General features: G+C 52.4%; 1 protein-coding gene across 26 annotated transcripts in view; it reads right to left on the bottom strand.

Annotated features, from left to right (window-relative positions):
- Celf4 (CUGBP Elav-like family member 4) overlaps positions 1–12756 on the bottom strand; it is a 291753-nt gene that overhangs the window by 53907 nt on the left and 225090 nt on the right. For 13 of the 26 annotated variants that reach the window (XM_076836608.2, XM_076836627.2, XM_076836609.2 and 10 more), the window contains exon 3: positions 11606–11684. In XM_076836608.2, coding sequence (XP_076692723.1) covers positions 11606–11684 — 79 coding nt within the window. The remainder of the gene's footprint in view (positions 1–11605; positions 11685–12756) is intronic. The other 13 variants (XM_076836618.2, XM_076836628.2, XM_076836621.2 and 10 more) reach the window with 2 other exon arrangements.

Below are 12756 nucleotides of genomic sequence, written 5' to 3'. Positions count from 1 at the left end.
GGCGAAATATAAAAATATCCGGGAGAGGCTCAGCGGCGGGCTACAGTGTTATTAAACTAAAGCATCTTATAAAACTCGAGCCATTAATAACAGGCTGCTGCCACGTCGGGGTAATTTATTCAAATTGCGGGTCCGGGATGGAGGAGCAGATGTTTCAGAGCTGCTGGTGTCACTGAATGAGTTCCAGGGGAGGAGGCGCAGGCAGTGTTCTGGTGGGGGCCCAGCCCCACCCCCTCACACCTTCCGGAATGTCTCGGCATTCCACCAGGAGAGGAGACTCCACCCTAGGCTGCTGGAGGGAGGAGAGGTCTGGCAGGCCCTGCTAATTTAGTTTAACAACTGCCAGGGTAGAAAGCTAGGGCTAAGGACAGGACGCAGGTCCCATGTGAAGAATCTTTCTGCTCCCCTCCTGGCCTTCTTGCAGGTCCAGGCCAGGTCACGGCCTATTCCTACCATTTGAAATGCAATCTCCTACACAGTGCCATTCATGCTTTTCCAGACCCCCAGTGGGGAGGTGTTGGGAGCCAGGTAGCCTGGGAATCAGAGGCCTATCTTCTTCCTAGCTGCTCCATCCACTAGCTGATGACCCAGCACATGAACACTTGAGCCTCATTTGCTTCGTGTATACAATGAATGGAGCAACAATACCTAAGTCATGGAGTTGGGGGAAAGAAACACAGACACATAGGAAGGTCCTGGCCCCTGGGGTGGGGTGGAGGGCTGTGAAAGTCAGCTCGTTTCCTGTTAGCACCTGGTGACACTTATTATGGTCTACTCAGTGGATGGATTGTCTTTTCTTCTGGTTGTTTCATTGATTTTATCCAAGTCCCCAGCGAGACTGTGAACTCTCCATAGCCAAAAGTCTCCTTGACATATGTCTCTGTAAGGGTATGGAGTGCCAGAAATGGACCCTCACTCGGTGCTTCCAGAACAGTGAGTGTATTGGGGCTGGATGGATAGTGGCCCGTGGCTTTCTGCCCTAACGGGGAAGAGGCACCAAAGCTCACAGAGGTCTGCCCTTGGATTCAGCTGGGTCCCTTAGGCCTTGGTTAATCCTGAGTTCTGTTGGGGGATTGGGGCCTTAGGCTTAGGGTCTGATTCCAGACCTTAAAAAAGGGAAAGAGTCAGTCAGCCCCTGGGTACCTGCCAAGACCTGGAGGAAAGTAACTGTAGATGAAAGCTCTTTCTGGCAAGGCAAATATCACTCTGTGGCGCCATCCCTAATTCATTCTTCCCCTTGGAGTATCTAATGCTGGCAGAGGTGGGGTGGGGGGAATTGCTCTGCTGGAGTCTTCATTCCTATGAATCTGAATCTCTTTCGGCTGGATGTGTGACTTCATGGTGATTGTGTCAAACCGTACTTTCTTAACCCTTCCTCCCATGAGGGCATTCAATCCAGAGGGGCCCAACCAATTCTTAGCCTCCACTCCCAACTACAATGAAGAGAAAGTTTTCTCCTCCTATCTCTGTTTTGCAGACTAGGATGACTACTTACTGAGTGGGTTTGAAGCAGGGTCCAGTCTAATTAAGGGGTCCCATCCTTATGTTTAGGCCCATGCCCACAGGTGACAAGAGACCTTCAGTAGACCCTGATAGCGTGCCATGGTGAGTGACAGGTCAATAAAAAGAAATGTCCCAGTTGGAGGCAGATTCACCTCTTCCCATGGATCCAGCCTTGATGGTGTCATCATACGTGAGGAGAGATAAAGGAGGCCCTACAGTCCCCCAACATAGCCCTGATCTCAAATGACACCAATGTTCTGGTGGAGATAGATGGCTCAAGCCAAGTACACTCTTGATGGGATAGCACCAGTGACTCTGTTAGAGGTGGGGGCCCAGGGAAAGGGCAGAGGGTCTCCTTTGCCACTTCTCTGGCCTGACACCCTGGACCTGGAGACTGATAAGGAAACTGGTTTTCAGGAGCCTGGAGTGAGATTGAGATGGACCCCAAGACCTCCCTGGGGAGCGGTTGGGGAGGCAGGAAAGTGTGATGGCTGTCCTCTGAAGTGCCTCCTGTCTGCCTGGCTGGGAGGGTCAGTGGCAGCTGCTTACCCTGTGGCTCTGCTCCTGGCAAATTGGACCTGCTCACAGCTCAAGGTTCATTTCCAATGAAGGAGAAAGTGCAGCCCCACACTCACAGGGCAATCAGCACACTCCGTGATGAATGGAGCCCGTGTCACTCAGCGAAAATGAATATTTCTTTGCGATAATGGCCAGATGGTAGCAACTCTCCGATCCAAATTAAAACATGCATGATAAATGCCAGGAAAACAGAGGAAGACAAAACCCCAACCTGGAGTGAATTCTCTCTATAAATCTTCCCCCCGCGGCCCCCTCCCCCCCACCACAGCGGCCCTGCTAATAGCCATTAAATTATTAAGATGTGCTGCAAGGAGAATGCCAATGTCAGTGGCACCGGCCCCACTGCCCACCCCCACCCCTGCCTGAGGGGCTTGGGGGTGGGGAGAAGAAAACGAGGGCTGCTTCTAGACAGGAAGACAGCCTGCAGGGTGGAGCAGGTTCCTGTTAAAAGACACAGGTGGGAGACTGGCGTCAAGCACGGCCTGGTGTCCAGTGGGCCTCTGGGGATGACAGACACGCCTGCCCTCAAGAAGGACACAGTCTTCACAGATGAGAAACTAACATCCATGCTTGACTTTACGGTGCACACAGAGAGCAGGAAAGAAGCTCTGAGCTGGGAAGCCAGTAGGGAAGAGCTAAGCAGACAGTCTAACTGGCTGGACTGACCAGGGTTTAGATGATGAGTGCAGCCAGGCAGCTGGGGAGGGTCAGAGAGGACTGTCTGAGGGGAGTATGGGCCTGGTGTTCTGAAGGCAGCAGGTATTAGGCAGGGCAGGAGTGGCTTTGAGGTCTGTATTTCATGGTGACAGAGGGCTCTTGAACCTATGGCTTAATTCGCATGCCCTCTGCTTACCCCCTTGTGGCGGAGGTGCCTACTCCTTGCCTCATGGTGGAGGTCTTTCTTTGGAACCCTAACACCCTGTCCAGGGCCTGCATCTACACAGGTCTTCTAGTTCCCACTCCCAAAGGGCATGGGTGAGGAGTGGGAGTTGTCCATCCTGCAGGTGGTGGTCCAGCCTCATCCTCTGTGGACCTGGTGGTCAGCACAGATGCTGGGGAGAGAGCCCAGCCCAGCCCAGTCTTGTGGGGAGCCAGCAAGGCATGGAGGCCTCCCCAGGACTGAAGCTTGAAAACCGATTACTGGCTGTGTGGTCTTGGGGAAGTCACCCTTCTCTGTCAGCTGTTGTTTCCGCTCTCCATAAGTGGGGTGATGTCTAGCCACTTGTGCAGGGTCACTGCAAGGCTCAAGGCACACTGACAGGAAGCTCTGCATGACTGAATGACAGGACTGAGGACTATTTGTCTCTAATTATCTACTTCCAGAGCTCTGGAAGTACTCACTGGTCCTCTGTACTCCATCTGCCCTGGTCAGGCTGGAGCAGGAGCAGGTCCAACAGGGACTGTCTGATCTGGAGGAAGCACATGGAGCACGAATAGAGAAACAAGACCCTAAGATGGGCCTGGATGCTTGGGCCAAAGGACCAGGAGAGACAGGATCCCCAGACTCAGACTGCATGCGTGTGAGCATAGTTGTGCATGCCCTGGAATGCAGGAGCCATCAGACCACAGTGCACCAAATATGGGTCTTCCTGTTCCAGAAAGTGGACTCGTCTCTCCAGAGAAGCCAATTATTTTTAAAGATTATTTATTTTTTAGTTATAGGTGGACACAATGTCTTTATTTTACTTTATGTGGTGCTGAGGATCGAAATCAGTGCCTCACACATGCTAGGCAAGCACTCTACCTCTGAGCCACAACCCCAGCCCAGCCAAGCCAATTCTTTTGTGATAATATTTAAGAATGTCAGATGCCATGTGTTTGTCTTGCTTCTCTCTATTTTCACGACTTTGTCCATGATACTGAATCTAAACGCTTCCTATCATCCCCATTATCACCACCTCCAGGAAGGCACAAAGCTTCCTTGTCCTTTGCCATTCTGGAAATTCATGTGATCAATTCATCTCCAACCCTGGGCATATACTTCCTATTAGCACTTGGTTCATCTGACCTTGTCAGACTCCCCACCCTACCACCTCCCCTCTTCTCCCATGAACTAGACTCTAAAAATAAAATGATAACTGAGCTGGGAAGCCACTGGAGAAGAGCTAAGAAGACAGTCTAACTGGCTGGACTGACCAGGGTTTGGATGATGAAGTGCCATTAGGTGCCATCAGGGGAGATGCCACCGTTCTCAGACTGTTCTACCTATGGTGGCTCAGGGAAGAGATGACATCGCTTTGCAATAGGAGGATGCAGCTCTCAGGGTTGGGCAGCCTGACAAGGAATTGGAATCAAGGAACCTGGCTCTGAAGCCCAGCCCTGTGCCTGTCCACCTCCCTACTCTGGCTCTCCACCATGTAGCTGAGAATTCCCCAGACTCCTGTTTCTAAAGCATCACTTCTACCATGTCACTTGCTTGCCCAAAGGCCTCAGATGGCCTCCCCTGCATAAATACCTCCATGTAAAATAGCTTCTGGGACTCAGGGTTCTCATTTGTCTTTTCTCATAGTAGATCCCCTTTCTGGCTATGGAGGTGCCCTGCACCTGCCCTGGCTCAGATCATTTTCCTAGCCTGGAAGCTTTACTCTTGGAGAGCATCCTTTGAGGGCAGGCAGGTGTTGCTTCCTCTCAACTTTGGTACTCACTGTCTCTTCCCATTCTCCCCTCTCCATGCCCTTGTCACGCCCATGCTGTTATCAGGCTGTACTCCGTAGGGTGTGCCAGGACATTGGACACATGACACCCATGCTAGGGTTCACTCAATATAGCACTGAGGACAGCTTGGCCCAGAAAGTTGTCACTGTGAACTTTCTCATCTAACCCATCTTTCAAGAAGTGGGATCACCCTCCTCCTTGCTGACACAGTGCTGGGGACGGGACGCCATAGGATTGGTGATGGGCTGGGATACCAGAGGGGGCCTAGTTCTCTTTCTCTGTCATTCCTATTCCTGGGCACACAGGCAGGAGGCAGCTTTTAAATATCATCCAGAAGGCCATTTGCTATGATTAATATCCCATTTCCCCTGAAACAGTCCTTTGCTAAATTAGCCAGGGCCAGAGGGAATTTGTGGAGGAGCTGCGAGTCTCAACTCAACTTTCCCAATGCATTAAAAAAACTTCAGCAACAAAATGCAGATCAATCAACACCCCCTCCCCCAGCTGAAAACCCAAAGTCCATTTAAATTCAGCAGGTTTGCAGTTAATTATATTTTCACACCTATGGCGGGAATTACAGATGTATTTATAATGTGTTGTCTGCCCCTCTGGAGCCTTCTGGGCCCTCCCTAGGGACCCTTCCCTACCAGCCACTTCCCTCCCCAGACACAAAGACCTAGCTTCACGCAGCTGCTATCTGGGTCCAGTTGTGTAAACTGCAGAGGGCTTCCTGGATTTTTAAAAAACTATTTTAAAAAGGGATTGGATAAATAAGCCAAAGATTCCTTTAAGTTTTTAGTTAAAAAGAACAGAAATTATTGAGAACAAAACCCCAGGGCAGGGGGATGCTATCCCAGGATGTAGAGAACGATGGGAATACTTAAAAAATGGGAGGAATGGTTGTCAGATATATGATAGAACTTCCTGACCCTCAGGGAAGCCTTGCCCTGGGTGGTCAACCTGGACCGATCATTAGGTGCTAATCTGCAGCCCTTCCAAATCTCTTAGACCCGGCTGGGCCCACAGTGGCTTCTTTCCCAGGCTGCTCCCAGCGTACCCCAGACTGTCTATGCTGTGCTGTCTTAAGCTTCACCTGAACTTCTCAAGCTGAATACTATAATGTCTTTCCTTAAATATCAGTCCAAAATAAATCTAGAAATTAAGTATGCAAATAATCTGCTGGGACATGTTTCAAGGAACCGTGGGGCTCGTTCATGACCTATTATACAACTTGAGAAATCTCAGGAGGGACAGGATAGGAGAGGCAGAGAAAACAGGAGTTCTAATTCCTGGAAAAGAAGACTGAGAAAGACTGTGGTGGCTTTGCTACGTGATAAAAAACGTGAGGGGCTGGGTGAGAGGCAAACTCATGGGTGGGGTTAGGGTGGTTCCCAGGTTCCTGTTTGGGTCAGTAGAACCATTAGATCTCTCCAGCCAAGGTCCCCCTGGTTTGCCATGGTGCCTTCTCACCCAAGGTCCCAGAGCAAAGACACAGCCCTGGAGAAGGAGGGTGTTGCCGTCTCAGGTGCTGAGAACAGGGTCTGGTGGGGAAATGAAGAAATCCATTCCCTAAGGTTTCGGTCCCTTCTTCTTCAGTGGCCTCTTTGGGACCTCGGTCACCTTCTCATCCCTCTGGGCTGAGCTGGGTCCGCTCTGCTCTGCTCACCCTGATCTTCCTAGCAGGAGGATGTGCTAGAACAGGATAGGGCCCTTTTTCCTTACTGACTCAGGAGAATTTCAGATTAGTCTTCACCTGGCCTTCTGCTTTCCAAAGCTCTGACGCCCCTCCTGCATGGCCTGAGGGCTTCCTCGGCAGAACCCTTGAGGGGTTTCAGCTCCCCCAGGAGCTCCTGTCTAGACAGTCATTCATTGCCTCCCTAGATTGGAAAATAGACACTTTTGTATATTGCGTTTTCATAAAACGGGACCAGCCTACACGTCCATTTCATCTGAACGTTTGCTAAATTGCCTTTCCAGTGTACAGAATTGAACAGCCAAGAGAGTCTGGAAGTGAGAAATGCAGCATTGGGAGGTCAACAATTGCAGCCATGGGTTTCCCAGGCCATGTCCCCGGGCCAGAACCATGCAGGAGCATGCAGCTGCCCCACCTGGGCCCAATGCCCCTCAGCTGGTCCTCAACAGCCCCTCAGAGCCCGCATGGACAGCACGTGGTTTGTCTGTTTAGAAATAAAATAATGCTCGGAGGAGAGATGAGGAACTTAATAGGATTTAAAAAGCCACAGGACCCGATGGGGCTACAGATGGTGGAGGGGCTGGGAGGAGGGAGTCGGCCTGGGTTTATGGTGGGGAACGTGGCCTCTGGGAGGGCCTGGGAGCAGCATCACATGCATTGTGTCCAACCTCATTAGCCGGCCCAGCGGGACTCTGCCACCACACCAGTGCTATGCAGTGAGGGGAAGGACACCCTGAAGATGCCGTTAAATGTACCAGGGGCAGCAAAAGGCCGAGAGACCGTGGCTAAATGACTTGGTCAGCACCTGCCTCGGGGCTGCAAGTGGAAATGGAGTAAATCATGGCTGTTGCATCTGCCCTAACCCTCTGATGCCTTCCTTGCCCTGCTCAGGTCCCACCAGAGACAAGTTAAGAGACAGTTACACAGAAATCAGAGGGAGAGACAGGCACAGAAAATATGCCAACTCTAGAAATGGAGGCCCACTGAGCAAATGGAAACTTCAATGGGATAGTTTAGCTCCAGGCAACTCTGCAGGACTTGGGGAGGGTGGGTGGGGCATAAAGAAGTTTCTTCACCTTCTAGAAGCTTCCCTGGGGTGTCTGCCTATAGTAGTTTACTACAAATACCTCTAGGAGCTCCCTTCATGGCTGGTCCCTCTCCAGTCTACCCCCAGTCCTGTAGTCAGTGGGGGAAAATAGGGTCTCATTATGGCAGGCACAGCCCCTTCCTGCATTCACCTGACCTCCACCCCTGGTTTATGGGGCCTCCTCCAGATTCTCAGCCTCCCTTCCCTGAACCTGGCAAAGGCCTCCCCAGAACAGTCCCCACTGACCAGGGAGGAACTTGGGAGCTCCTTAGCAGCTTGTCCTTCCTTCTAACTTGGGCCTTACCTGCCACAGTCAAAGGTCTGTGTGAGCTGGTGACTGCTTTTAGCACTGTGTCTAAGCAATTGTGCCTGATTCTGCCACAGAGACGGCGAGCTGTATGTATTGTGCATGTGAGGGTTCCCATTCCCAGACCTGGGGGTGGGGATGGCACACCCTGGAAGGCTGCATTCCCCTCAGGGAGGCTCCCTAATGCATCAAACCTGGATGTTTGAAGCCAGTGACCTACCAAAAGTTGGTCTGGTTACTCTGAGACCCTGCTGGGCTCAGCCTCCACTTTGCCTCTCATGTGGTAGACCTAGCCTCACAATGGAGAAGAAGAACTAGCTCCTGCCAGGACAGTGGCCTGCCAGCCTCAGGCCCTGCACTCACAGACCTCTTGCCCATATTCTACCCATGCCCATTCCCAGACGCCCTGTTCTCATGCATGTGGGCTGATGTGACTTCTAGAAGAATGAGAATGGGCAGAGAAGCCCATTGATGGGCTGCAGCCTCCTGTGTGGTGAGGCAGAGGAAGCTTCCTCCTGACCTGGCCAGGGCCCCAACATGTTTCCTGAGCAGAAAATGCTGCTTACCGGCATCAAGTGCTACCAGAGGGAGCTGGGTGGAGGTCACAGGGGCATATGCATCCTATATCAAGTCTCTGGGACACTGTGTGGTTTGAAAGGAAAGTTCCCAGAACTGGGGTGAGGACAGGACTCACCACTGAGCAGGGCTGGGGCCCACTTCCTGTGGGGTCATGTCCTTTCTTGCCCCTGCATTCTCCTCCCCCAACCCATTTTCTTCAGGTCTCTCTCTCTCTTCCTTCTGCTTCGCCCCCTCATCTCTCTACTGCTCTCACTTCTCTTCTCTCCTCCTTCCCATTTCCCCTCACATCCTCCTTTCTGATCCCACTCTCCCTGCCACAGTCCTTCCACATCCTTCTTTCCCCTGTTTCTTTAATCTGTTTTAAGTTTTCCTCCCTACTCCCCTCCCAAGAAGTATTTAATGGATATTAAATTATTTTAAACCAACTTTCTTTAAAAAAAAAATAGCTTGGTGATAATGCTGACTCAGGACCATCTCACTGTTTAATATTGAATATGCAATTAATAGATAGATGTTTAGGTTTGGCTCTCTTTCTCCCCTTTCTACCGCAGGAAGAATAAAAGAGCTGATTAATCTGGCTTGGGGCAAGCGTCAGTGGCAGGAGATATATGGGAGAAAGGAGATGAGGTTAGCAACTCCGAGTCAGAGAGCGATTGCCTCCCAGGCAAGTGAGGGACGACAGGGCTAGAGGTAGCGCTCAGCTGGGCTGCTGGGCAGAGGGCATTGCCCACCCCCTTCAGCTGCAGACTGGGTGGGGCCTTGTTCATGCCATTCTTTGTTCTCTTCCAGGTGTGGAATCTCCCCTCCTTCAAGACCAGAATTGACCCTCTTCAAATGTCACTTCCTCCAACGCTTCTAGCTGTCCCTTCCCCGGGGCACCCATCTAGGACTACTGTGCAAGCTACCTGTGTACTCTTGAGATTTCCCTCTGATGCTGCAACCTGGTCCAGCTACCTGAACAGGGTGCTGCAGGTGAGTCCCTGCATGCCTAGGTGACCAGGGACCCTGGCTCTGCTGTGCCTGCCTACTGGAGATGGTTTCCAGGAGAGACCCCTTGCTCTGCCATTAGCCTCATGAGTCCGAGGTAAGGAAGAGTGAGGATGTACTCTTGTTACCCAGGGAAAGAACAGAAGCAGGCATCCTATGCCAGGCGGGCTTTGCTCACTCAGGCCCCTCACACTTGAGCCATCTTTACCCCTCAACTAAGTGGACCTGGATTATCAGCATCCTCGAGACAGGAAGGACTCAGTGGGCCTGGGGTGGTGTGTCTGTATCTTGGGGCATGACTCCTTCAAGCAGCACAAAGATGCCAGCCAAGCCCTGGTGTGTGAACTCCAGGCCCAGGTGAGCGGGGGACCTCAGCCACAGAGGCCTTGTGCCTAGTTGAACATCCTGAGCTGGAGGGGATGAGGGAGTGTTCTGGGAGGGGCAAGCAGGCCACCTGTGATCAGTCACATTACAATCCCCTCCAGCACAATTAACTCTCCAAATTTGTAAATAGCTTTAGCTCATTTCATCTTTTGCCCTTAATTTAACCCTGGTAAATCTTTGTAGTGGCGAAGGGTGAGAGAGAGAGAAATTCCTTAGTACCCTGCTGAGCTAAGGAGCAGAAAGACTCAAAGAGTAGAAGGTTCTAGGCCTGGGGAGGGTGGTGAACATGGACACTTGGGTGACAGCCTAGGGTGGTAGGGGCTTGCAGAAGAAGCCCTCCTGGCCAAGAGGCAGCAGATGGTTGTGACTGATTTCCTTGTCCTATTACCTGGGCCCTCATGCTGGACCCACTAGGCCTGCTGGGGGAAGAGTAGGCTAGGAGACCTTGGGGTGGGGGCCTGTATCCAATGTCACTTTTTCAGGGTACATTTCTCTGAGTGTGATGGAGTGTTCTGGATTTCTAGACCCTTTCTAGGCAGTTCCTATTCTGTGGGAGTTTCCTCTGAGGTAGAAGGGTGGTCAAGGCCTCTCCCATTGCGGCAAAAGGCTGGAGGAGATGGTTCCTCCTTCTCTGTCCTGGTCCTTCCCTGTGTGTAGGGCTTTTGTGTGTGCTTGGGGTGGATCTTCTCACCAGAGGCCAGGAGGGAGCGCCCCCTGGGGGGGGGGGTTATGGACTGGTCCGGGACTGAGTTTCCTGCTCAGGGAAGGGACTGAGAGCACAATTTGGGGCTGAGGCTGGGCAGGACCCAGTAGGCCTGAGGCCCGGTAAGAGGTGGCAAGGGGCTGGCAGTCAGCAGGAGCATCAGGAAGAATTAAACCCGCCTCCTCCAGGAGGCAAGGCAGGAAGGGCAGACCTAGCAGGGGTCTGCAAATGGTTTCCTCCATTTGGGCTGGTAGGTCTCTTTCTCTTTATCGGGGGAGGTGAGACAGGCTCTGCACCATGGGGCAGTTTGTTGCAGGAGGAGCCAGTACTTGGGTGGTAGAGGCTTGACATTTGGTGATGGAGGTCTTCTTTAAAACTGTAGTGTGTTTGGACCCTATGGGGTGTGATGGTGGTGCTAGGGACAGTTCTGTGCCCAGAGTGGACCCAGGTTGCTCCTGGAACTGAGGCGAAGGTGAGTAGTGCAGCCATAAAGGCACTGTGACTCTAGAGAGGCTATCCCCTGGAGACAGAGTTGCCTCTGGCTGGCCAGGGCTTCAGGGAGACAGTTCCTTACACCTGGGCTCTGCAGTGTGGCTTGGCTACCTCATGCCAGGCTCTGGCAGGCTCTGCATTCTGGGGCAAGCATTTATGGGTGAGACCATGTACTTCTCTGTCCACTGCTTATATCAACCTCTCTGATTTTTAGTCCCATGTCAGCCTTGTTGTCCACCCGCCCACACCATAGCTATACCCCCTCCAGCCTGCATACTCTTGGATACAGCTATATCCACTGCCTACCTCCTGGTCAGGCATCTATTGGAAAAGTCAACAGGGCTTTTCTTGACATCATGGAAGTGGACACGCCCTTTGGGGTGTCCAGGAGCAGGCGGAAAAATGCCTAAGACAAGTGACTTGTTTTCTTAGAGGCACAGACCAACAGCCAGCTGAATCCAGTCTCCCCTTCCCCCACTACCTATCCATATCAGTCACCCCAAACTCCAAAGCCCTGTCCCCATCCCCAACCATGAGGTCCCCAGAGGGACAGGAGGAGGCAGCAAGGAGTCGCTGCACCCGGACAAGAGGGAAGGGAAGGGGGGAAGTGAGGGGCAGAGACAAGTGGGCCCTCACGTGAAGGGGGCTGGCGCAGGCAGCTACTACCTCCTCGGCTCTCGCTGTCCGCGGGCTTCACCTGGATTGGCCGGTTCATCTGCAATAGAACACAGGGACAATGTTAGAGTGGGCCTGGGGAGGAGGGGACAGCACCCCACACTCACAGGTACATGGATGCAAGTGCATAGACCACACCCACCCATACTCTGACCACACCCTGAGGCTAACAGGCTCAGCCTCCCAAAGCTCCACCCATCTCCCTTCACAGCACAGTTCCCGTGGGCACCTTATTTCAGGGGGTTTCTCTGGATTGGAGAACCTTTGGGGGCTCCTCCTCCACTTTGAGCAGATCTTGTTAGCCAGATACAGAATCTGAGGTGGACGGAATGCCTGCCCCATCTCCTACACCCACGAGGCTCTCATGTACCCAAAGCTCATCTGTGACCCAGCCCTGAGTCACTGAAGACAGCAGGTTTTGCTGAATCAAGCTGGTCGGTCTCTGGTTGCAGACAGAGCCCCTGCTTAGGCCAGGGCATGGCATTGAGCTTCACTTCACCCTGGAAGATTTGACCTATGGGACAGGAGTGACTGAGGCAGAGTTCAGGGTTAGGGCTCCTGATTACAGCCAGGGTAATCCCCTCAAGGTATGTGTGGAGTGGGCACGGTCACTTGTCTCTGGTGCTGTCGAGGTGCCAGCAGGACACTAGGGAACAGACTGACTCCCTAGGCTAGCTGGCTGCCGGCCTCTTGCCTGGATCCGTGTCAATGCCCCATTTGGGCCACTAGGGGTCTCTGAACTCCAAGCATCCTGGCTCTGCAGCCCATCTTCAGCCCTTGCCTGTTGTACCGGGGTGAGTTTGCCAGCCCTGCGTTCTCATCGTATTTCAGACAATAAAAATAATAGAAATCATGCCAGAGCATGTATTTTATGTCTTTGCCAGTGTTTCTGCCTGTCATGTCCCTCCAGATCTCTTATTGCATTTGCATTTCTTGCACCTTCTCAGACCTTTAGAGGCAGACAGGGGAGCAGGGCACCCCCATTTTAGAGATGGAGAAGCCAAGGCAGAAAGAAGGGCATGTGCTTCTCCACGCCGCCTGTGGCAGGAGGAGGCTGGGAACCAGGCCTGCCAAGGCTGTTTCTGTGCTTCCTAATGCACCTTTAGACTGGG

This window comes from Callospermophilus lateralis, chromosome 17 (genome assembly GCF_048772815.1).
Source record: "Callospermophilus lateralis isolate mCalLat2 chromosome 17, mCalLat2.hap1, whole genome shotgun sequence".
NCBI lineage: Eukaryota > Metazoa > Chordata > Mammalia > Rodentia > Sciuridae > Callospermophilus > Callospermophilus lateralis.
The sequence above is the reverse complement of the archived record's forward strand: the minus strand, read 5'-3'. Positions and strand labels throughout refer to the sequence as shown.